This window comes from Pristiophorus japonicus, chromosome 6, assembly GCF_044704955.1.
Source record: "Pristiophorus japonicus isolate sPriJap1 chromosome 6, sPriJap1.hap1, whole genome shotgun sequence".
Classification (NCBI taxonomy): domain Eukaryota; kingdom Metazoa; phylum Chordata; class Chondrichthyes; family Pristiophoridae; genus Pristiophorus; species Pristiophorus japonicus.
Genome location: NC_091982.1, coordinates 232,241,419 through 232,266,936, shown reverse-complemented (window position 1 = coordinate 232,266,936; position 25,518 = coordinate 232,241,419). Strand labels below are relative to the sequence as shown.

At 45.7% G+C, this 25,518-nt stretch overlaps 1 protein-coding gene across 3 annotated transcripts in view; it reads right to left on the bottom strand.

The window, feature by feature from the left end:
* Positions 1 to 20,088, bottom strand: part of LOC139265987 (glycogenin-1-like) — a 75,835-nt gene extending 55,747 nt beyond the window's left edge. For 2 of the 3 annotated variants that reach the window (XM_070883676.1, XM_070883677.1), the window contains exons 1-2: positions 19,953 to 20,088; positions 2,410 to 2,545 (exon numbers count right to left, since the gene is read on the bottom strand). In XM_070883676.1, coding sequence (XP_070739777.1) covers positions 2,410 to 2,545; positions 19,953 to 19,959 — 143 coding nt within the window. In that variant the 5' untranslated portion in view covers positions 19,960 to 20,088. Of the gene's footprint in view, positions 1 to 1,023; positions 1,086 to 2,409; positions 2,546 to 19,952 lie in introns of those variants that run through there. The other variant, XM_070883678.1, reaches the window with a different exon arrangement.
* Between the last annotated feature and the right edge of the window lie 5,430 nt (positions 20,089 to 25,518).

Sequence of the window (25,518 nt, the reverse complement as noted above, 5' to 3'; positions counted from 1 at the left end):
AATCATTTAGAAATGCACAGAACAGTCAAGGAAAACCAGCAAGGATTTGTTAACAGCAAGCCATGTTTGACAAATGTAACTAGTCTGTTTTGAAGAAGTGCTGATTATTTGGGCTAGAATTTCCCCAAAGTCCGCTAGCCCCTGATTGCCGCTCAAAAGACTGCTAAGGCTGTGAAGATTATCGCCAGCAAAAACTTCTCCTCCAAAAATGTTAAACTCCGCCCAGTGAAAAATCTGGGCCTTGCACCCCCAATCTGGGCGAAAAAGTGCAATTTTAGCTAGATTGGGTGCTGCCTAAAGAAAATGGGCGATAAATTTTAAAAATCTATAAAAAGTTACCCCGAGGCTGCGGGTTGGGCCTAACACGAGAAAAAGAACTAAAATAATTTTTCAGAAAACCTAACTAAAAACAAATCAAAAAAACATTCCCAACACACTTTTAAATTAAATCACCCCAACAGATTTTGAAAATAAATAGTAAAAACCCAATCGCTTATCTTTTTCTTGCCGACCTGCTGTCCTACTGCCCAGCTTCGCTCATCCTCTTGGGCGGTTTAAAAAATGTTTTTTTCGTACTTACCTAAGGGTCACCGCTGAGCCAAAAATCACGCCATGGTGATCTGTGGACGGTGCACGCCAGCGGTCCGCTCCCCAGCGGGACTTCGAAACCGCCGGCGTAACTCAGCTGGGGAATTTTGTGCCGACCCGGTTCTCACCCAAAACGGCCAATACCGCCGAAAAACCGGGCGGTGAAACAGTGCAAATTCCAGCCCAGAGAATTTAACAGATGCAGTGTATATTAGATAGGTGCTCGATAAGGTGTAACAAGAGGTTACAGCAAATCGGGTGTATGGTACAAGAGGAAGCATGAATAGCAAACAGAGGGCGAGAGTTAGTGGCTGTTGCTCAGATTGGAGAAGAGTTCGATGGGTTGTAATAGCAGATGTGTGTGTTCCAAGTTAGTTGGGTCAAGTAGTACTAAAATGGAGAGCAACCAAGTGTAATCTTTCAATGTACAAGTACCTCATATTGTTAGATACTTGGGGGGGCAACAAGAATCACCAGCTGTCTTGTAGTTTTGTGGAGGTTCCCAGCACCAAGGCTCCTTTTCCATATCGGTCATTGGTTGCTAATGTTAGATGGATAGCTGATTTGGACTTGGGCAGAGGGAGAACACCGTCAAAACTTGCTGACAACATAAAAGTGGGGGTTTAACAGACAGTGGGGAAGACTTTAAAAAGCCTTCTGGAGAATATAGGTTCGCAGAATAGGCAAATAGGTATCAGATACAACAAAATGTGGAGATAGGCAAGGACAAATAAGGACTGGGAAAATAAACTCAATGGAAAGACATTGAAGAATGTGGATGAACAGACAGACCCCAAGAATTTAAATACTGAGACCCTTCAAAAGTGCAACTAGAGGCAGATAAATCTGTAAAAGATGACAAGTGGATCTTACCAACAAGAGTTTAGAGTTCAAGAGCAAAACGATGATGCAGGAAGGCGGCCGTAATTGGACAAGTGTTTGGATAACTCAGACCCATCGTTTAACTAGTTGGTAGAAATATTAGTCATTTTAAAAATGTCATGTTCCTCACTTAAATCAACCCTCTTGGTACCAGTCCATCAACAAGCAAGTTAAGTCACCCCTTGGATTCAAATTAACAGAGGTTTGTGCTGAGCAAATTAAACTCTTCACCTTTTGACATCGAGTATCTCAGTACAGGTATAAAACAGGTTACATGGAGGATCTACAGCTCCTACTATCCTGTTCTAATAATGCATCTTAAAGAAGACGCATGGAGCTTTGACACACTAGTGGCACCCAAATAAAAATGCCAAGTTATGCACTGGTTTATACTGGCTCAAGGCTATCCGAACCAGTGTATTCACATTCTTTGGATGCAAGGTTCATTGCATTCCATGTTGGATTCTGAACTGGACCCCAGGCACAAGGAGAGTTCGAACCAACCGAACTACTTCGACTAGCACCATTTACTTTTGGATCTTGTCAGACAGTCAGGCTCATATGAGATTGTGGTCATGTACACAAAAAAAAAAAGACAATATAATTGTTTGCATGCCACAAATGGAGAAAAACATTTATAAAGACGACAGTGGAGTGCTCTACTCAACAATTAATGTCAACAGAGAGGTAGGTAAAGTGCAGCTCGAGTGAGTCAGGAGACCTGTTAAACTGATGTTTGAGGCAATTGACTGTAAATAATTGTGGGGAGCCGCAGGACTCAATCAAGCTGCAGGGCCAATTGATCAATGAAGTTATCCACAAAAAAAAAATCTCTACAACCTCAACTTAAAAATATCAGATGTGTGTGTTCCAAGTTAGTTGGGTCAAGTAGTACTAAAATGGAGAGCAACCAAGTGTAATCTTTCAATGTACAAGTACCTCATATTGTTAGATACTTGGGGGGCAACAAGAATCACCAGCTGTCTTGTAGTTTTGTGGTTTCGCAATGAGGTTCCCAGCACCAAGGCTCCTTTTCCATATAGGTCATTGGTTGCTAGTGTTACAAAGGCTTGATCTACAAAAAAAGAAACAAAAATAAATAGAAAACAAAGGCATTTCATCAAGTTCCAGTCCAAGTTTAGATTTCAAGGTCAATGGAGCTAAATTCACGGCCTCGCTGGGTGCGTACGAACTCGGCGAGGCCTCACAAAAGCCGGTTCTCGGGGCGCCGTACGCATTAGCCGAAAACCGGCTTTTCCGTTCTGTCAAAATTTCTCTAGACAGATCCGCTGCATCCCCGTGAGAAGGACATCCGCGCGGGAGAGATTGGGCTATTTGCCCAACTCATGCCCAGCGAATGTCCTTCAAACCTTTACACCTGGTGAAAGTAGGCGCATAGTTTACTTTTACTAGCGCAAGAGTTTTAAAACATATAAAAATTAAATTTAAATACACATTTGTAAGCTTCCACTCCAAAAAGGGATGAATTCACAGGTGTTTCAATGAAGGACCTAATATTCCAGTCCCGAACTACATCCTGAAGGGTGGAAGATGCCTGTGCGTGGATTTTTTTTAACGTGGGGTGGCCGTTGCACACCAGCCATCACATGGGCTTGACAGAGCTAGGTCTTGGTCCAGTGGCAAGGGTTAACCAAGACGAGTGGAGACCAGCTCTGCTGCACAGACCGTGCGCACACATATTGCAGTGTGGGCTGGCCCGTGCTGCCCCTGGGCCCATGCCTCCCCCAGGTCCCAGATTCATGCCTCTCCTAGGTCCTGGCCACCCGCCTCCACAGACTCCCGCCGCTCCGCCATCCAGCACTGCAATCAGCGACCTGGCTTCGCAGCCGTCGCCCTCCTGCAGCAGCACGCGCTGCTCCCTGAAGTGGTATTCCGCCGCTCGCTGCTCCCTCCAATGGCCCCGATCTGCTGATGGTCTTGCAGGCCGGGTCCATGCCGATTTCCGGGCTGGACCACCGCACGTTGCCCCCTCCAATACGGCAGCGTGATTGGTGGTCCAGGCCCACGCAACTCCAGCTTTTTTGTACGTACGGGGAAGTCATCGCCCCGTACGCTGCGCATGGAATGAAGACCTCCGACCGCAATCGAGGGCGCCTCCGGGACCACCAGGTATTTTCGTTAAAAAATTTCGGGTCGGAGGCATTCGTCCGAAGGAAGCTTCCAACTGGAATTTTAGGCCCAATATGTTGCTTTTCAGAGTAAATGTCTAGGTTCTCGAATCTTCAGCGGGCACAGCACATCCTGGACGATGAAAGCAGCACATCGGAACAAAACAAAATAACACTGCACTCTTCACACACACTGCAAGCCATTTCGATTGAGATTGGACAGTTTTCATCCACTCGAGGAAAGAAGTACACGGATAGATTTAAACCAGGCATCCACCGTCAAAACCTGGTGGTGAGCCGCAGCAAACAGTCAATGTAATCGAATCACAGCGGATGTGGAGGCTGTAAGGATTGGCTACGGTGTTTAACGGCATTTTGTTTTTAAGTTTGGAGCATTCGTACAGCGCAGATTATTGCCGGGAGCTGGCCAATGCATCTCCTGTAAAAGGAGGCAATCAAATGAAGGTGGTTCCTAGTAAGACACTGAAAAAAGTTAGTGCAGAGATTTCTGTTCTTTCTGACCATCCTTCTCAAAGTCACCTGGCTCTCTCGCCATTTACCTGCCCATTATTTAGTTATCTACCGTTGGAAAGGCAGGGTCCTTTCTCTAGCTGATGGATAATGAAACTGCACTTCCTTAATACCTGTGCATCAGCAGATGAAAGCACAAGCTGGATTTATCTGTGGGAGCTTAATTCTTCTCAAATCTTCTTAAGTGGAATTGTAACACTGGGGAGGAGTTTTATCTGGACATAAGGATTACTGCCTGTCTGATGTTTTGAGCAGTCAAACTATTAGAGCTACCAAAGATTGGCTTAGTGTTGAATAGCAATTTTCTAATTTGGCAGTGTATTTAAAAAACATGATTGCAGCCCATGATTAACACAATCACCACTTATGTAAAAGTCATGCACTCTTCCTAGTTTCCCAAATTCTGACCTTTACATAGAAGGCATTCCGCAGTAGCACACTGTCCAAGCATGGTGTTAAATGTCAAACATTCCACCGGCAGAAAGTTACTATTAATGAAGTTACTATTAATGAAATTACAAGGATTTCATCCAGCAACTAGGCTTCAGTCAGTTTTTTTTTTAAATAGGGCAGAAAGATCGTGACCAACTTATGTCAGATAGATCAAATGCATTCTAAACTAGGAACAGTTCTGAATCTGTTACTAAAATGAAAGAATGGACAAGTTTGAGATGAATTCTTCACTTTTACCCCCAAAATTAGGAGTAGAGAGGGTTGCAAAACTGAGAAGGAGGTTAAAAAAGGACTTGCCAAAATACCTCGAATCATTAGTTTGGTGCTTATGCCAACAATACTAAAAGGACTGGATACCTTGAAACTTTGAATCTCAGCTCCAATATTTTTTCAACCTCTCCATGACCTTGGCCAACATTCAGCGAGTGAGGACAGATACCATGTCAACCATCATGGTCATTTGAATTCATACTACTTGGCTCTTAAAACTGTAGCTTAATCCAAGTTCTTCCTAGTGAAAGATAACTTTGAGTTTATGTGTAAACGTTAGGCAGTTCACCAAGTTTCCATACATTATATTTCCCACCCAGTGATTACGAGATGCAAGTAGTATATGTACACATGTCGCAAAGTGCTTTACAGCCAATGAGGTACTTTTGAAATGTAGTCATTATTGAACTGTAGAGAAATGTAGCAAAGTTCCACAAATAGCAATGTGATAATTGAGCAGATAATCTGCTTTAGTGATCTGGATGAAGGATAAATGTTGGTTAAGATACCAGGAGAACTCCCCTGCTCTTCTTTGAATAATGCCATCGGAGCAGTCACCCCATCCGCGAGGGCTGAAGGAGTTTGAGTTTAACGTCTCATCCAAAAGACATAGAAACATAGAAAATAGGTGCAGGAGTAAACCATTTGGCTTTGCGAGCCTGCACACCATTCAATATGATCATGGCTGATCATCAACTTCAGTACCCCATTCCTGCTTTCTCTCCATACCCCTTGATCCCTTTAGCCGCAAGGGCCATATCTAACTCCCTTTTGAATATATCTAACGAATTAGCCTCAACAACTTTCTGCGGTAGAGAATTCCACAGGTTCACAATTCTCTGAGTGAAGAAGTTTCTCCTCATCTCAGTCCTAAATGGCTTGCCCCTTATCCTTAGATTGTGACCCCTGGTTCTGGACTTCTCAAACATCGGGAACATTCTTCCTGCATCTAACCTGTCCAATCCCGTCAGAATTTTATATGTTTCTATGAGATCCCCTCTCATTCTTCTAAATTCCATTGAATACAAGTCTAATCGATCCAGTCTTTCTTCATATGTCAGTCCTGCCATCCTGGGAATCAGTCTGGTGAACCTTCGCTGCACTTCAATAGCAAGCACGTCCTTCCTCAGATTAGGAGACCAAAACTGAACACAATATTCAAGGTGTGGCCTCACCAAGGCCCTGTACAACTGCAGTAAGACCTCCCTGCTCCTATACTCAAATCCTCTCACTATGAAGGCCAACATACCATTTGTCTTCTTCACCACCTGCTGTACCTGCAAGACAACTTTCAATGACTGATGTACCATGACACCTAGGTCTCGTTGCACTTCCCTCAGCACTGTGCAGGACTGACTCCCTGAGTACTGCACTGGAGTGTTAGCCTAGATTTTCACCATGGCAGTCTCTGATTGGGAACGATGGCTCAGTTCGTCGCACTCTCGCTTCGGAGTCGGGAGGTTGTAGGTTCAAATACCACTCCATAGACTGGAGCACAAAAATTTAGGCGGACACTGCCAGTGCAATACTAGGGGAATGCTGCACTGTCGGAGTTGCCATTTTTCAGATAGGTATTAAACAGGTGGGCGGAAAAGATCCCATGGCACTACTTCGAAGAACAGCGTTATTCTCCCTGGTGCCCTGGGCATATTTATCACTCAACCGACATGACAAAAGGTCATCATCACATTGCTGTTTGTGGGAGCTTGCTGCTCACAAATAAGCTCCCACCTTGCCTACATTACAACAGTGACTTCACTTCAAAAAGTATTTCATAGGATGTAAAGCTCAGGGAATTCCTGAAAGGCGCTATTTAAATGCAATTCTGTAATAATGGAAAAAAAATCTATTTCCAGTCACTGTAAAGTCGCTTTTGGTAAAGATCCATATTAAAAACAAGCAAGCATCATATTTGCATGTAGTGTAAATTAGTGGTGCAGTATAACCTGCTCTTTCAAGGGTGAAATGCTCCAATATCATGGCAATTAAGAGGTATCTGGATTAAAATTAAAACTGGAGAAAAAGACTTGGATTTATATAGTGCCTTTCACAACCACCGGACATCTCAAAGCGATTTACAGCCAATGAAGTACTTTGTTTTTGTTGAAGTGTAGGCACTGTTGTAATGTAGGAAACACGGCAACCAATTTGCGCACAGCAAGCTCCCACAAACAGCAATGTGATAATTACTAGATAATCTGTTTTTGTTATGTTGATTGAGGGATAAATATTGGCCAGGACACCAGGGATAACTCCCCTGCTCTTCTTCGAAATAGTGCCACGGGATCTCTTATATCCACCTGAGAGAGCAGACGGGGCCTCGGTTTAACATCTCATTCGAGATGGAGCTGCCGACAATGCAGTGCTCCCTCAGCACTGCCCCTCCGACAGTATGGCGCTCCCTCAGTATTGCCCCTCCAACAGTGCGGCACTCCCTCAGTACTGCCCCTCCAACAGTGCGGCGCTCCCTCAGTACAGCCCCGCCAACAGTGCGGCGCTCCCTCAGTACTGCCCCGCCAACAGTGCGGCGCTCCCTCAGTACTGCCCCGCCAACAGTGCGGCGCTCCCTCAGTACTGCCCCGCCAACAGTGCGGCGCTCCCTCAGTACTGCCCCGCCAACAGTGCGGCGCTCCCTCAGTACTGCCCCGCCAACAGTGCGGCGCTCCCTCAGTACTGCCCCGCCAACAGTGCGGCGCTCCCTCAGTACTGCTCCTCCAACAGTGCGGCACTCCCTCAGTACTGCACTATAGTGTCAGCCTGGATTTTTGTGCTCGGGTCTCTGGAGTGGGACTTGAACCCACAACTTTCTGACTTAGAGGCGAGAGTGCTACCCACTGAGCCACAGCTGCCACTGACACGAAGGCATTATATAGACTGTAATTTGAGTGTACAGCTGTCAAACTTTAAGGAGTAGTTTATAAGTATTCTTTCTATAGATATGCGCAGCTGTGTGTCAGCTGAAACCAGCATCGCGGAACCATAACAGAACTTTTGAACTTCTTTGCCCTACTCCTGACAGCAGTGGGTCACGTTAGGGTAGGGTTCAATAGGTGCCAGCATCCATGTTATACCACACTCTTCATGCAAAAGGAATGAGAGCAAGTGACAGCAGATCATTTGATGGAGGGGGGGGTGGGGGGGGCGGGAGCAGGGTGAGGTAGGCAATTGCAGATAAGGCCATCTCTGAACATCTCCTTGTATCGCTCTCCATCCACATACCCCCTTCCTCCACCCAGCCCTACTTCCTTCTGCGTCTGCCCTGGAAAAAACTCTCTCCCGACTCTCTTACAACTGCACTCATCAACTCCAAACTGTTCAGCCTTGGGACCTCCATTCACATGACATTTCTGCAGCCAGCGATCTGCTCAACCACACCCTCACCCCCACCTTTGATGCCCTAGTCCCTATTAAAACCATTACTCTCTCTCACCCTGGCCGTTCCCCCTGGTACGGCCCTCATCTTCGCTCCCTCAAGTCCAAGGGACACAGCTTTGAACGGAAGTGGCGGACAACTGGTTTAGCCATTCACCGCCAGGTCTGGCTGGACCACATAAGGCATTATCGGGTCCTACTCTTGTCTGCCAAAACTGCTCACTATTCCAGGATCATTCTGGAATGCAAAGATATCCCCATCTACTATTCTCTACTGCTAACCATCTTCTTAAACCCCTCTCCCCTGTCTCCACCATTCTCACCTTCAACAAGTGTGAGGCGCTTATGGACTCCTTTGTCTCAAAGATTGAGACCATCCGATCATCTGCCTCTTCCAGTTCCCTTCCTTCCCCTAGTCCATGGGAGCAAAGTTCCTCTGAGGTTTCTCCCTGCCCTAGTTCTAAACTCACATCTTTCTCTCTGATCCTCCCTCTTGACCTCTCTGCACTCATCCACGAGACCCACTTCCCCCTTTTCCCACCAAACTGCTGACCATGCAACTTCCTTTTTTGGCTCCATGTTAGCAGACTTTGTTAACGGTTCTCTCTCCTCAGGTACAGTCCCTCTCTCCTTCAAATCTGTCGTCATCACCTCTCTCCTCAAAAAACAACCCTTGACCCCACTGTGTTTGTTAGCCCCATCTCAAACCTCCCTTTCCTCTCTAAGGTCCTTGGGCATGTTGTCCCTTCCTAAATCCATGCCCATCTTTCCCAGAACTCCATGTTTGAATCCCTCCAATCAGGTTTTCGTCCCTGCCAGAGTACCGAAACGGCTCTCATCAAATCACAAATGACTTCATTTGTGACAAAGGTAAACTATCTCTCCTTGTCCTTCTCCACCTATCTGCAGCCTTTGACACGGTTGACCACTCCATCCTCCTCCAACGCCTCTCCACTGTGGTCCAGCTGGGTGGGGCTGCACTCGCCTGGTTCCATTCTTATCTATCTAATCGTAGCCAGAGAATCAGCTGCAATGGCTTCTCTTCCCACTCCCGCATCGTTACCCCTGGTGTCCCCAAGGATCGGTCCTTGGTCCCCTCTTATTTCTTATCTATATGCTGCCCCTTGGCGATATCATCCGAAAACAGGGAGTCAGTTTCCACATGTACGCTGACGACACCCAGCTCTACCTCACCACCACTTCTCTCGTCCCCTCCACGGTCTCTAAATTATCAGACTGCTTGTCTAACATTCAGCACTGGATGAGCAGAAATTTTCTCCAATAAATATTGGGAAGACCAAAGCCATTGTCTTTGGTCCAGCCACAAACTATTTTCCCTAGCCACTGACTCCATCCCTCTCCCTAGCATCCATCTGAAGCTGAACCAAACTGTTCGCAACTTTGGTGTCATATTTTATCCTAAAATGAGCTTCCGGCCACATATCCGCAGCATAACTAAAACCGCCTATTTCCACCTTGGTAACATCGCCTGTCGCCGTTCCTGCCTCAGCTCATCTGCTGCCGATGCCCTCATCCATGCCTTTGTTACCTCTAGACTTGACTATTCCAACGCACTCCTGGCTGGCCTCACACATTTTACCCTACGTAAACTTGAGGTCATCCAAAACTCGGCAGCCAGTGTCCTAACTCACACCAAGTCCCGCTCACCCATCACCCCTGTGCTCGCTGACCTATGTTGCCTCCTGGTTAAGCAATGCCTTGATTTCAAAATTCTCATCCTGGTTTACAAATCCACAGCCTCACCCCTCCCTATCTCTGTAATCTCCTTCAGCCTCACAACTCCTCCTCCCCTCCCACCCCCCACCCAGGGAATTGAGGTTCCCAATTCCCTGGACCTGCTGGTAATCTCCAAGAGTCAAGATGTATTCTGAACAAAACTGTAATAAACTAATTCAGTCCCAAAACAGAGCTGCTCTGATTTGATACTTGCTGGATCATCTCTATGAGCAGAGTCATAGATTCGAAAGGTTTCAAACTTTGATATTGTGTCAGTGCCAAGTGGAGGAGGTGCTAGGCATGCTACAATTAGCCTGAGCAACTCCAGATTCCTATCCAGCAATCCTGCTGAAGTGCAAGTGTGTAGACATTGTATACTGCCACCATCAAAACTCACACACGAATCTCATGGTCACTTAGGGAAGGCAAGAAAACACACCCAGGACTGTTTGTCAGCAAAAAAAGAGTCAACATCTTCAGCAGAGGAGGGCAGAAAATTCTTAAACAAAAACGCCCTTAAAAACAGCACCCTCAAATCCAACCGAAAATTCTAATGACCAGGTCACCTACAATTCAGTCATCATGGCATCTAATCAACTGGAAAGCAGAAACAGTGACATGTTGCTATCATCTTCATTCCTGGGTACAATTCAACATTCCAAACCAAGCTTTCGGTAAACATTATTACTGACAGTCCATTTGAAATACCTCAATTCATTTTTATTAAGCACGAAATTCCCACTTTGCTATTATTTACGTCGCGTAACTTACGTCGTGTAATTCAAGTTACCAAGCTGAAATCGCCATAGCAGAACAGTGTACACAACTGAGATCTACCATTCACCTGCGTAACGGGTGGCTCCAGTAACAGAGATGATGTCCTGGAGAGATTCCGTGACAAGTTCTAAAAAGTTCTAAAAAGGTAACACGGTTCTCCTGCAGAGTGGCTACAGATATACTAACTGCAGATATATTCTAAGTATGGACATCAATGTCAAATCCAAATCTGAACATTAGACTAGGACTGGGCAGGGTTACTTGGAAACTAGCTGGCTTAACACCTCCCATGTTACATCATTGGTTGTGACACTTTGATTGCTTCCCACAGTAGCTGACCCAAGGCAAGAAGCAAGCACAGCTCCTGGTATTCTGCCAATTCCTCGGTGACCAAGGATGGAGTCAGAGGGTCTATGTGTCCCTAAACTGTGGCCTAGACAGATCGGGCAAATGGATGTAAAAATCTAGACCTTCTTCACCCAGTCATCGCTGCAGGAGTTCCTCACGGCAGTGTCCTAGGTCCAACCATCTTCAGCTGCTTCATCAATGACCTTCCCTCCATCATAAGGTCAGAAGTGGGGATGTTTGCAGTATTCAGTTCCATTCGCAGCCCCACAGAAAACAATGCAGTCCATGCCCACATGCAGCAAGACCTGGACAGCATTCAGCATTCAGCTTGGGCTGATAAGTGGCAAGTAACATTCACGCCACACATGTGCCAGGCAATGACCATCTCCATCAAGCAAGAGTCTAACCACCTCCCCTTGATATTCAACGGCATTACTATCGCTGAATCCCCCGCCATTAACACCATTAACCAGAAACTTAACTGGACCAGCCACATAAATACTGTGGCAACAAGAGCGGGTCAGAGGCTGGGTATTCTGCGGCAAGTGTCTCACCTCCTGACTCCCCAAAGCCTTTCCAAAATCTATAAAAGGCACAAGTCAGGAGTGTGATGGAACACTCCACTTGCCTGGATGAGTGAGACTCCAACAACACTCAAGAAGCTCAACACCATCCAAGAGAAAACAGCCCACTTGATTGGCACCCCATTCACCACCTTCAACATTCACTCCCTCCAGCATCGGCGCACCGTGGCTGCAGTGTGTACCATCTACAAGATGCACTGCAGCAACTCGCCAAGGATTCTTCGGCAGCACCTCCCAAACCCGTGACTTCTACCACCTAGAAGGATAAGGGCAGCAGGCGCATGGGAGCACCACAACCTCCACATTCCCCTCCAAGTTACACACCATACTGACTTGGAAGTATATCAGCTGTTCCTTCATCATCACTGGGTCAAAATCCTGGAACTCCCTCCCTAACAGCACTGTGGGAGTTCCTTCACCACACGGACTGCAGCGGTTCAAGAAGGTGGCTCACCACCACCTTCTCAAGGGTAATTAGGTATGGGCAATAAATGCCAGCCTTGCCAGCAATGCTAGTGGGGTGCCGCAGGGCTCAGTGCTGGGACCCCAGCTATTTACAATATACATTAATGATTTGGATGAAGGAATTGAGTGTAATATCTCCAAGTTTGCAGATGACACTAAACTGGGTGGTGGTGTGAGCTGTGAGGATAATGCTAAGAGGCTGCAGGGTGACTTGGACAGGTTAGGTGAGTGAGCAAATGTATGGCAGATGCAGTATAATGTGGATAAATGTGAGGTTATCCACTTTGGTGGCAAAAACACAAAGGCAGACTATTGTCTGAATGGCGGCAGATTAGGAAAAGGGGAGATGCAACGAGACCTGGGTGTCATGGTACATCAATCATTGAAAGGTGGCATGCACGTACAGCAGGCAGTGAAGGTGGACTTCATAGCTAGGGGTTTTGAGTATAGGAGCAGAGAGGTCTTACTGCAGTTGTACAGGGCCTTGGTGAGGCCTCACCTGGAGTATTGTGTTCAGTTTTGGTCTCCTAATCTGAGGAAAGAAGTTCTTGCTATTGAGGGAGTGCAGCGAAGGTTCACCAGACTGATTCCCGGGATGGCAGGACTGACATATGAAGAAAGACTGGATCGACTGGGCCTTTATTCACTGGAGTTTAGAAAGATGAGAGGGAATCTCATAGAAACATATAAAATTCTGACGATACTGGACAGGTTAGATGCAGGAAGAATGTTTCCGATGTTGGGGAAGTCCAGAACCAGGGGACATAGTCTAAGGATAAGGGGTAAGCCATTTAGGACTGAGATGAGGAGAAACTTCTTCACTCAGAAAGTTGCTAACCTGTGGAATTCCCTACCGCAGAGAGTTGTTGAGGCCAGTTCGTTAGATATATTCAAGAGGGAGTTAGATGTGGCCCTTACGGCTAAAGGGATCAAGGGGTATGGAGAGAAAACAGGAAAGGGGTACTGAGGTGAATGGTGGTGCAGGCTCAAAGGGCCGAATGGCCTACTCCTGCACCTATTTTCTATGTTTCTGTGTTTCTATGATGCCCACATCCCAGAACAATTTTTTTTAAAGTCATCTGGGTCCCCTGCAGCTGGTGCAAGGAAAATGGCTCAATTGTAAAGAGATGATCAAAGCCAGCAGGAATGTCACATGATTGCACCACAAGTTATTTTGCACTGCTAAAAAATCAATGCGGCTATAGTCTTTCATTCTTAGTTTGTAAACAATGTTATCCATGCAGCCAACTGCAAAGTCTCCATAACAGGACAAAGGCTCAATTTGATAACATGGAAGCACAGCAGGCACAAGCGATGGGCCATACAACTCAACATCAACAATCCAGCTACGGTGAGAATTTGTCGCTCATCAGAATGGAAAGACTCAGTAACTGTAAATTATAAAGCACCATATAGTGCAACTCTGAAACAGCAAGCCTTTTATCTTCTTATTAAAAAGGTCCCACAAGTACATACCTAGAATACTGACTAAACACACTGTGCATGTCATGTTGGTAAAGAAAAGGGGGGGTGGGGGGGAACACTGAAGCTCAAGTTATGAAGGCAGAAAAAAGCCCAACATGGAATAAACAAAACTGGTTAACACCATCAAGCCCATTCCATTCATAAATCACACACAAGCAAAGGAGCAAAAACAGTAGGTCAAGGATGAGAACATGCATTACAACAGTAACTACGCTTCAAAAAGTTCTTCATTAGCTGTAAAGTGCTTTGGGACATCCAGTGGTCATGAATGGCGCTATATAAATGCAAAACTTTCTTTTCTTATACCATTCAAAGATTATCCTTCAAGTTTCCTTGGAGGAGGACATAGACAGGCTCAGTGAGTGGGCAAGAATTTGGCAGATGGAGCATAAAGTTGGAAAATGTGAGGTCATGCACTTTGGCAGAAAAAAATCAAAGAGCAAGTTATTATTTAAATGGAGAAAGATTGCAAAGTGCCGCAGTACAGCGGGACCGGAGGGTACTTGTGCATGAAACACAAAAGGTTAATATGCAGGTACAGCAATTGATCAGGAAGGCCAATGGAATCTTGGCCTTTATTGCAAAGGGGGATGGAGTATAAAAACAGGGAAGTCTTGTTACAGTTATACAGGGTTTGGTGAGGCCACACCTGGAATACTGCGTGCAGTTCTGGTTTCCATATTTACGAAAGGATATACTTGCTGTGGAGGCAGTTCAGAGAAGGTTCAATTGGTTGATTCCGGGGATGAGGGGGTTGACTTATGAGGAAAGGTTGAGTAGGTTGGGCCTCAACTCATTGGAATTCAGAAGAATGTGAGGTGATCTTATCAAAACGTATAAGATTATGAGGGGGCTTGACAAGGTGGATGCAGAGAGGATGTTTCCACTGATGGGGGAGACTAGAACTAGAGGGCATGATCTTAGAATAAGGAGCCACCCATTTAAAGCTGAGATGAGGAGAAATTTCTTCTCTCAGAGAGTTGTGAATCTGTGGAATTCGCTGCCTCAGAGAGCTGTGGAAGCTGGGACATTGAATAAATTTAAGACAGAAATAGACAGTTTCTTAAACGATAAGAGGTTATGGGGAGCGGGCAGGGAAGTGGAGCTGAGTCCATGATCAAATCAGCCACGATCTTATTGAATGGCGGAGCAGGCTCGAGGGGCCTTATGGCCTACTCGTATTTCTTATGTTTTTATGTTCCCTGCATTACATAATCTACCCAACCGAACATGAGAAAGGGTATTGCAAGTCTTATTGCCCCTCACCCCTATCTATAAATTTACCCGTAAAAGATTCAATCCATCCTGTCGCTAATCAGACAACAATCCAACTTTTACTTTTCTTTTAAAAAAGTGTTATAAATCGACAGCTACTTTTACTGGGCATCTTTAGCTCATAAACAAGAGAATACAATAAAAGTGAGGATTTGCACACTCCTGGACTGATGCAATGTTTCATTTTCGATTGTAACATTACAATAATTTTGTTCAGCAAAACAAATTGCTGAGCGAGGTTAAAACGGCGAGAGAATGAATGGTTGCTGGTTCCGTTGAACATTTCCACCTGAACTGATGACTGGGGTGTATTTACAGCAATACTTAACATTTTCACCATTCATGTTTTTTTCCCCCATCTCATTGTTCAGCAATTCTTTATCTGTCTAACTTATTCTAAAAAAAACTTGCATCTGAGAGTGTCCATTTGATATACAGTATTTGATGCAACCCTTCAACCAACCAAAAGTGTGCAACTTGAGACCAATCAGATCTGAAGAACATTTTACTGTTCTTCTGAAGTTCTTTTCATGACAACTAAATTCTACCCCCCCAAAAAAAACTGTGCCAACATATTTCATCACCCAACCTACTACACAACCCAAAAAAAATTGGCAAAGGAATTAATAAAATCCCATCGAATTGCTCCAACAAATTCCCAACTCCTCTCCACATACTGCCCCAACATCCACCACTGCCCGATATCCCACCAGGCCTCAACATCAACCTCAACCCTGGGTACATCCACCCCCACAAACAGACAGCAACAGCCCATTTCACAGCCCCGTCCCTCACAGTTCCCCCTTCCCCAAGTGAAAAGGCCATCCCAGGGATTCGTCCTTCTCTACATTGGCTATTCTGGGCACCACGCTCGAGGAAGGATATATTGGCCTTTGGAGGGGGTGCAGGGCAGATTCACCTGAATTATACCGGGGCTAAAAGGGTTAACTTATCAGGACAGGTTGCATAAACTAAGCTTGGACTCCCTGAAACATGGAAGTTTAAGGAGTGATCTAATTAAGGTATTCAAGATGATCTAAGAATTCGATAGGGTAGATGGAGAGAGAGAGAGTGAGCAGGTATCCAGAACAAGGGGCATAACTTTAAAGTTAGAGCCTTTCAGGGATGCTGTCAGGAAGCACTTCATACAAAGGACCGTGGAAATCTGGAACTCCTGCTCCCAAAAAGCTGTTGAGGCTGGTAGTCAATTGAAATTTACAAAACGGAGATTGATAAAGGGTATCAAGGGTTACAGAACCAAGGTGGTTAGATGGAGTTAAAATACAGATCAGCCATAATCTAAATGAATGGCGGAACAGGCCCGAGGGGTAGAATGGCCTACTCTGATTATTATGTTCCTATCACTCAATCTCTCCCCGATTCCGTCCTCAGTTGAACTAAGCTAAAGGTTCTGCTCAATGTCTGCTTTTTAAAAACAAAGGTAAACGCTTCTTCAGGGGACAATCTTAAACACTACTGCCGGCCAAGGATTGTCGGACTTCCACCTGGAGACTACTGCTTGGGCACTTTCAATTAATGGACCACTTTCCTACTGCATGCAATCATATAGGTACAGGGGTACGCCATTCAGCCCCTCGAGCCTGTTACACAGGTACAGAGGGAGGCCATTCAGTTCCTCGAGCCTGTTACACAGGTACAGGGGGAGGCCATTCAGTCCCTCGAGCCTGTTACACAGGAACAGGGGGAGGCCATTCAGCCCCTCGAGCCTGCTACACAGGAACAGGCCATTCAGACCCTCGAGCCTGTTACACACATACAGGGGGAGGCCATTCAGCCCTCGAGCCTGTTGAACAGGTACAGGGGGAGGCCATTCAGCCCCTCGAGCCTGTTACACAGGAACAGGAGGAGGCCATTCAGCCCCCCGAGCCTATTACACAGGTACAGGGGGAGGCCATTCAGCCCTTCGAGCCTGTTACACAGGAACAGGAGGATGCCATTCAGCCCCTCGAGCCTGTTATACAGGTACAGGGGGAGGCCATTCAGCCCCTCGAGCCTGTTACACAGGAACAGGGGGAGGCCATTCAGCCCTTCAAGCCTGTTACACAGGAACAGGAGGAGGCCATTCAGCCGCTCGAGCCTGTTGCACAGGAACAGGTGGAAGCCATTCTGCCCATTGAGCCTGTTACACAGGAACAGGGGGAGACCATTCAGCCCCTCGAGCCTGTTACACAGGATTAGGAGGAGGCCATTCAGCCCCTCGAGCCTGTTACACAGGAACAGGAGGTAGCCATTCAGTCCCTCGAGCCTGTTACACAGGAACAGGGGGAGTCCATTCAGCCCCTCGAGCCTGTTACACAGGTACAGGGGGAGGCCATTCAGCCCCTCGAGCCTGTTACACAGGAACAGGAGGAGGCCATTCAGCCTCTCGAGCCTGTCACGGAGGAAACCATTCAGCCCCTCGAGCCTGTTACACAGGAACAGGGGGAGGCCATTTAGCTTCTCGAGGCTGTTACACAGGTACAAGGGGACGCCATTCAGCCCCTCGAGGCTGTTACACAGGTACAAGGGGAGGCCATTCAGCCCCTTGAGCCTGTTACACAGGTACAGGGGGAGGCCATTCAGCTCCTCGAGCCTGTTACACAGGAACAGGAGGAGGCCATTCAGCCCTTTGAGCCTGTTACACAGGTACAGGGGGAGGCCATTCAGCTCCTCGAGCCTGTTACACAGGAACAGGAGGAGGCCATTCAGCCTCTTGAGCCTGTTACACAGGTAACGGGGGAGGCCATTCAGCCCCTCAAGCCCGTTCCACCATTCAATGAGATCGTGTATCTCAACTCCAACTATCCGCCTTGGTTCCATAATGCTTACCTAACAAAAACCTCTGAAAAGGGAAGGTTGGTGGGGTGGGGAAGTAGAACCACGGGCAGCATCAGGAGAAAGAAGGATAAGATGCTAGAAAGGCAAGCAGAGACAGGGAAATAAAATGGTGGCCTTCGCACGCCAAGTGTGAGGCCCCTGAATTCCTCACCTAACCCCCTCCTCGGTAATCCTGTGTGCATCCCGCCCCTTTGTGCATGTCCCCATTTAACCACACACACACCCACCCACCTTGGTCCATGAGGAATGACACATGAGATCAAACAACTTGCACCTTTCACAAAATAATAATAAACCAAAGTGCATCGCTTAGGAGGAAACAAAACAAGCAGACATTCAGTGAAGGTAGGACGAGGGTTAAGGATGGTCCACGGGAAGAGCAAAGGAGAAAGACTTGCATTTCTATAGCGCCTTTCACGACCACTGGACGTCTTAAAAGCACTTTACAGCCAATGAAGCACTTTTGGAGTGCAGTCACTGTTGTAATGTAAGAAATAAGCTTTGACAATGCTACTGAAGGAAGGGAGACAGTGAGGTTTAAAGAGCATTTCAGAGGGTGAGCACACGACAACTGAAGGCTCTGCCTCCAAGGGGGAAGGAATGTGGAAGAGGCCTGCTCAGAAGGGAGGAGGGCATGTGTTGAAACACATAGCTGTAAGAGCAAGGGGTAAAGAGGGGGCAAGTCCATGGAGATATGTGTGAAAGAGGACAAGGACTGTGGAATCAATGTATTGGGGCAAGGGGAGACAATTAAGCCAGCAAGGATGAGGGCGATAGGGACGCAGAACAAATATAGTGAGATATTGGACGAGACACAATTTAAAGGTGCAGAACTTGAGGCTGACAGGGATGAGACAGTCGATATTTGACAAACTGTATGGACAAGGATTTCAACAACAACCGAAGTGTTTTAAATCTCGAGGTGGGCAACTCTGATATTACAAATAGATCACAAGAGCCAGTATCAAGGAAAGCAGGAATTGCAGAGGCTTCAGTAAAAATGACTCTATATACAAAATATACACAGAACCAGCAACAACCTTTCCATCTGGTCAACCTGATGAAACTCTTAACTCATTGACAAAGTTAGCAATGAAAAGTTATCAATGAAAGCAGAACAGCGCCAGCTACTGACCAGCTCCAGAAATGGAGAGAGAGCATTTTTAAATTGCAAGTCAGGGTAAATAAAATACGTTAGCTAAAGTTTTGTTACAAGGTTATTTCTATTTTTTTTTTAAGTGAGCACGACACATTTTTGAACTATGTAAACGCCGCCTTTCTCCTGGATTGATACCACCAGTGCAACTAATTATTTGCAATCCACTTGACAAATGGAGTTGAACTAAAATGGGCAAGACGTGTGCTGCGTGGCCTTGGAATGCAAAGTTGAGCGGAAAGTAAAGCCAGAGCCGCGGAGTTTGGATCAGGGGAAAATATCCAGATCCTGCAGTCCTTTAAAAAATGATCAAAAGGCAACAAAGCAACCACTCAGATACAGTTCGTGCAGTCTTAAACATCACTTTATATAAAAATGAGGATGACGGGCACCGTCCCTGCTGTAGGTGTGGGCCAGAACCAGAGCATTTCGCCAGGTCAATTTCAACCGGAAGAAGAGAAAGCGGAAAGAGATTTCGGTTTAAAGGGGAGGAGAAAAATATAAAAGTGTAAATGTATATAAATAAATAAACAGTAAAGGATTGAATGCAGCTTGACCCAGGCCTGCGCTAGAGAGAGAGAGAGAGAGAGAGACAGAGAGAAATATATATATATATATATATATATAGATAGATAGATAGATAGATAGAGAGATATATAGATATAATATAGATATATAAATGAGAGAGAGAGAGAGAGAGAGAAATAAGTATATAGACAGAGAAATATATATATATATATATATATATATATAGATAGAGAGAGAGAGAGATAGATATATATAGAGAGAGAGAAAGAGATAGCGAGAGATAGAGAAAAAAAATAGAAATAGAGAAAGAGAGATAGAGATAGAGATAGAGAAAGATAGAGAGAGCAGCCAGTGCAGAGAACCCCCGAGCTGATGTCCTTCCTGCCCAGAGAGACATCGTGCAGCACAGCCCCGGGACACGCTCCAGTGCCTGTATATATAAACATTAAGCATATAAACAGCCTGCAAACTATCCGCAGATTAAACTGGAGCAAAGAACGCAGTCCCGGCCAGTGTCGGCACTCACTCACTCACCCGACATGTTGGCACAGTGCGATCCAATCCCGACTCCAGGAGCGAGGGCTGCAGGCTGGGGCTGTGTGCGCTGGGCGGACGGTACGCAGCGCTGTGTCTCCGCTGGCACCGGGCACTGCTCCCCTGGCCGCCCCGCCGCTTTCTATATACGGCGGCAGCGACACGTGACAGCGCAGTGTACGTGTGTGTACCAGGGGAACGTGAGTGATATTACAGTGTGTGGGCTTGTCTAACGTGTGATGTGACAGTGTTCATTGCTGTATGCTGTGTGTGTTACTGTTGGATGCGTGTATCCGTGTGTTTATGCATGCATGTATGTGTGTCATTTTATGTATGTGTGTACATGTGTGCCTCTCTATACATGTATGTATGTCATTTTATGTATGTGTATATGTGTGCCTTTCTATTCCTGTATGTGTGTCATTTTATGTATGTATGTACATGTGTGCCTCTCTATACATGTATGTGTGTCATTTTATGTATGTGTGTCAGCATACATGCATGTATGTGTCATTTTGTGTGTGTATCTATATATGCATGTATTTGTATCATTTTATATATGTGTGTTTGTACATGTGTGTCTCTACATAGAAACATAGAAATATAGAAAATAGGTGCAGGAGTAGGCTATTCGGCCCTTCGAGCCTACACCACCATTCAATAAGATCGTGGCTGATCATTCAACTTCAGTACCCCATTCCTGCTTTCTCTCCATACCCCTTGATCCCTTTAGCCATAAGGGCCACATCTAACTCCCTTTTGAATATATCTAACGATCTAACTTCCTTTTGAATATATCTACATGCATGTATTTGTGTCATTTTATGTATGTGTTTGTATATGTGTGTTTCTATGCATGCATGCATGTGTGTGTGTCATTTTATGTGTGTGTATTTGTACAAGTGTGTTTGTACATGTGTGTCTATATGCATGTATGTGTGATTTTATGCATTTGTACATGTGTGTGTCTCTGTATACATGCATGTGTGTGATGTTTGTGAATGCACAGGTGTACGTGTGTGTATCTAATGTTTGCATATGTGTAAGCAATCATTTATGCAATGTTTGTCCATATATGTTATGTTTATTTGTGTGTCCATATGAGGGATGCTTGTATGTCCATTGTGTGCTGTCTTTATATAGGGGTCTGTGCAGTGTGCACTGTTTTTGAATAAGTTTCAGCCTTGGCGCACTCTCACCATATGACTCACAAAGTTGTGGGTTCAAGCCCCACTCCAGCAACCTGAGCACAGAGGCTGGCACTTCTGTGCAGTAATGAGGGAGTGCTGCATGTCATAAGAACATAAGAAATAGGAGCAGGAATAGGCCATTTGACCCCTCGAGCCTGCTCCGCCATTCATTAAGGTTGATCTGATCATGGATTCAGCTCTACTTCCCTGCCCACTTCCCATAACCCTTTATTCCCTTATCGTTCAAAAATCTGTCTATCTCCGCCTTAAATATATTGAATGACCCAGCCTCCACAGCTCTCGGGCAGAGAATTCCACAGATTTACAACCCTCTGAGGGAAGAAATTCCTCCTCATCTCAGTTTTAAATGGGCAGCCCCTTATTCTGAGACCATGCCCCCTAGTTTTAGTTTCCCCTATGAGTGGAAATATCTTCTTTGCATCCACCTTGTCGAGCCCCCTCATTATCTTATATGTTTCGATAAGATCATAGAAACATAGAAACATAGAAAATAGGTGCAGGAATAGGTCATTCGGCCTTTCGAGCCTGCACCACCATTCAATATGATCATGGCTGATCAGGCAACTTCAGTACCCCATTCCTGCTTTCTCTCCATCCCCCTTGATCCCTTTAGCCGTAAGGCCCACATCTAACTCCCTTTTGAATATATCTAACAAACTGGCCTCAACAACTTTCTGTGGTAGAGAATTCCACAGGTTCACAATTCTCTGAGTGAAGAAGTTTCTCCTCATCTCGGTCCTAAATGGCTTACCCCTTATCTTTAGACTGTGACCCCTGGTTCTGGACTTCCCCAACATCGGGAACATTCTTCCTGCATCTAACCTGTCCAATCCCGTCAGAAATTTATGTTTCTATGAGATCCCCTCTCATTCTTCTAAATTCCAGTGAATATAAGCCTGGTCGATCCGGTCTTTCTTCATATGTCAGTCCTGCCTTCCCGGGAATCAGTCTGGTGAATTAAACCGAGGCCCTTAAAGAAGAGCAGGGGATGATCATATTGAATGGTGGTGCAGGCTCGAAGGGCCAAATGACCTATTCCTGCACCTATTTTCTATGTTCCTATGTTTCTATGTTTCTCCTGGTGTCCTGGCCAACCTCAATCAACATCATTGATTTGGTCATTTAACTTATTGCTGTTTGTGGGATCTTGCTGTGAAAATTGGCTGCCACGCTTCTCTATATCACAACAGTAAATGCACTTCAAAAGTACTTAATTGGTTGTGAACCACTTTAGGACATTCTGAGGTTGTGAAAGATGCTTTATAATTGCAAGTTCATATTTTCAATTGAGTGTGTGGAACTGAGTGTTAAATATTTTAAAACCTGAAGCCATTGTCTTCGGTCCCCGCCACACACTCCGTTCCCTAGCCATCGATTCCATACCACTCTTCCTGCCACTGTCTGAGGCTGAAGCAGACCATTTGCAACCACGGCCTTCTATTTGATCCTGAGCGGAGCTTAGAAACATAGAAACATAGAAAATAGGAGCAGGAGTAGGCCATTCGGCCCTTCGAGCCTGCACCACCATTCACTATGATCATGGCTGATCATTCCCTCAGTACCCCTTTCCCGCTTTCTCTCCATACCCCTTGATCCCTTTGGCCATAAGGGCTATATCTAACTCCCCCTTGAATATATCCAATGAACTGGCATCAACGAATCTCTGAGGTAGGGAATTCCACAGATTAACAACTCTGTGAGTGAAGAAGTTCCTCCTCATCTCAGCCCTAAATAGCCTACTCCTCATCCTAAGACTGTGACCCCTGGTTATGGACTTCCCCAACATCGGGAACATTCTTCCCGCATCTAACCTGTCCCGTCCCGTCAGAATCTTATATGTTTCTATGAGATCCCCTTTCATCCTTCTAAACTCCAGTGTATAAAGGCCCAGTTGATCCAGTCTCTCCTCATATGTCAGTCCTGCCATCCCTGGAATCAGTCTGGTGAACCTGCGCTGCACTCCCTTAATAGCAAGACCATCCTTCCATAGATTAGGAGACCAAAACTGAACACAATATTCCAAGTGAGGCCTCACCAAGGCCCTGTACATTTGCAGTAAGATCTCCCTGCTCCTATACTCAAATCCCCTGGCTATGAAGGCCAACATGCCATTTGCCTTCTTCACCGCCTGCTGCACCTGCATGCCAATTTTCAATGACTGATGAACCATGACACCCAGGTCTCGTTGCACCTCCCCTTTTCCTAATCTGCCACCATTCAGATAATACTCTGTTTTCGTGTTTCTGCCACCAAAGTGGATAATCTCACATTTATCCACATTATACTGCATCTGCTATGCATTTGCCCACTCACCCAACCTGTCCAAATTACCCTGCAGCCTCTTAGCATCCTCCTCACAGCTCACACCACCACCCAGTTTAGTGCCATCTGCAAACTTGGAGATAGTACACTCAATTCCTTCATCCAAATCATTAATGTATAATGTAAAGAGCTGGGGTCCCAGCACTGAGCCCTGTGGCACTCCACTAGTCACAGCCTCCCATTCCGAAAAGGACCCGTTTATCCCGATTCTCTGCTTCCTGTCTGCCAACCAATTCTCTATCCATGCCAGTACATTACCCCAATACCATGTATTTTGATTTTGCACACCAATCTCTTATGTGACTTTGTCAAATGCCTTTTGAAAGTCCAAATACACCACATCCACTGGTTCTCCCTTGTCCACTCTACTAGTTACATCCTCAAAAAATTCCAGAAGATTTGTCAAGCATGATTTCCCTTTCACAAATCCGTGCGGACTTGGACCGATCATGTCACTGCTCTCCAAATGCGCTGCTATTTCATCCTTAATAATTGACTCCAACATTTTCCCCATTACTGATGTCAGACTAACCGGTCTATAATTACCCGTTTTCTCTCTCCCTCCTTTTTTAAAAAGTGGTGTTACATTTGCTACCCTCCAGTCCATAGGAACTGATCCAGAGTCGATAGACTGTTGGAAAATGATCACCAATGCATCCACGATTTCTAGGGCCACCTCCTTAAGTACTCTGGGACGCAGACTATCAGGCCCTGGGGATTTATCGGCCTTCAATCCCATCAATTTCCACAACACAATTTCCCGCCTAATAAGGATATCCATCAGTTCCTCCTTCTCACTAGACCCTCGGTCCCCTAGTACATCCGGAAGGTCATTTGTGTCTTCCTTCGTGAAGACAGAACCAAAGTTGGTTCAATTGGTCTGCCATTTCTTTGTTCCCCATTATTAATTCATCTGAGTCCGACTGCAAGGGACATACGTTCGTCTTCAGTAATCTTTTTCTCTTCACATATCTATAGAAGCTTTTGCAGTCAGTTTTTATGTTCCCGGCAAGCTTCCTCTCGTACTCTATTTTCCCCCTCCTAATTAAACCCTTTGTCCGACCCCATATCCCCTCCATCACCAAGACTAGCTACTTCCAACTCAGTAACATTTTCCGTCTCCGCCCCTGCCTTAACCCCTCTGCTGCTGAAACCTTCGTCCATGACTTTGTTACCTTGAATATTTCAATGCTCTCCTGGCTGGCCTCCCACCTATCGCCATCTATAAACTTGAGCTCATCCAAAACTCTGCTGCCCATACCCTAACTCACACCAAGTCTCGTTCACCCATCATCCCTGTGCTCACTGATTTACATTGGGCGATGCCTTGATTTAAAAATTCTCTTCCTTGTGCTCAAATTGCTCCATGGCCTCGTCCCTCTCTATCTCATAGAAACATAGAAAATTGGTGCAGGAGTAGGCCATTCGGCCCTTCGAGCCTGCACCGCCATTCAATGAGTTCATGGCTGAACATACAACTTCAGTACCCCATTTCTGCTTTCTCGCCATATCCCTTGATCCCCCTAGTAGGAAGGACTACATCTAATTCCTTTTTGAATATATTTAGTGAATTGGCCTCAACAACTTTCTGTGGTAGAGAATTGCACAGGTTCACCACTCTCTGGGTGAAGAAGTTTCTCCTCATCTCGGTCCTAAATGGCTTACCCCTTATCCTTAGACTGTGACCCCTGGTTCTGGTCTTCCCCAACATTGGGTACATTCTTCCTGCATCTAACCTGTCTAAACCCGTCAGAATTTTAAACGTTTCTATGAGATCCCCTCTCATTCTTCTGAACTCCAGTGAATACAAGCCCAGTTGATCCAGTCTTTCTTGATATGTCAGTCCCACCATCCCGGGAATCAGTCTGGTGAACCTTCACTGCACTCCCTCAATAGCAAGAATGTCCTTCCTCAAGTTAGGAGACCAAAACTGTACACAATACTCCAGGTGTGGCCTCACCAAGGCCCTGTACAACTGTAGCAACACCTCCCTGCCCCTGTACTCAAATCCCCTCGCTATGAAGGCCAACATG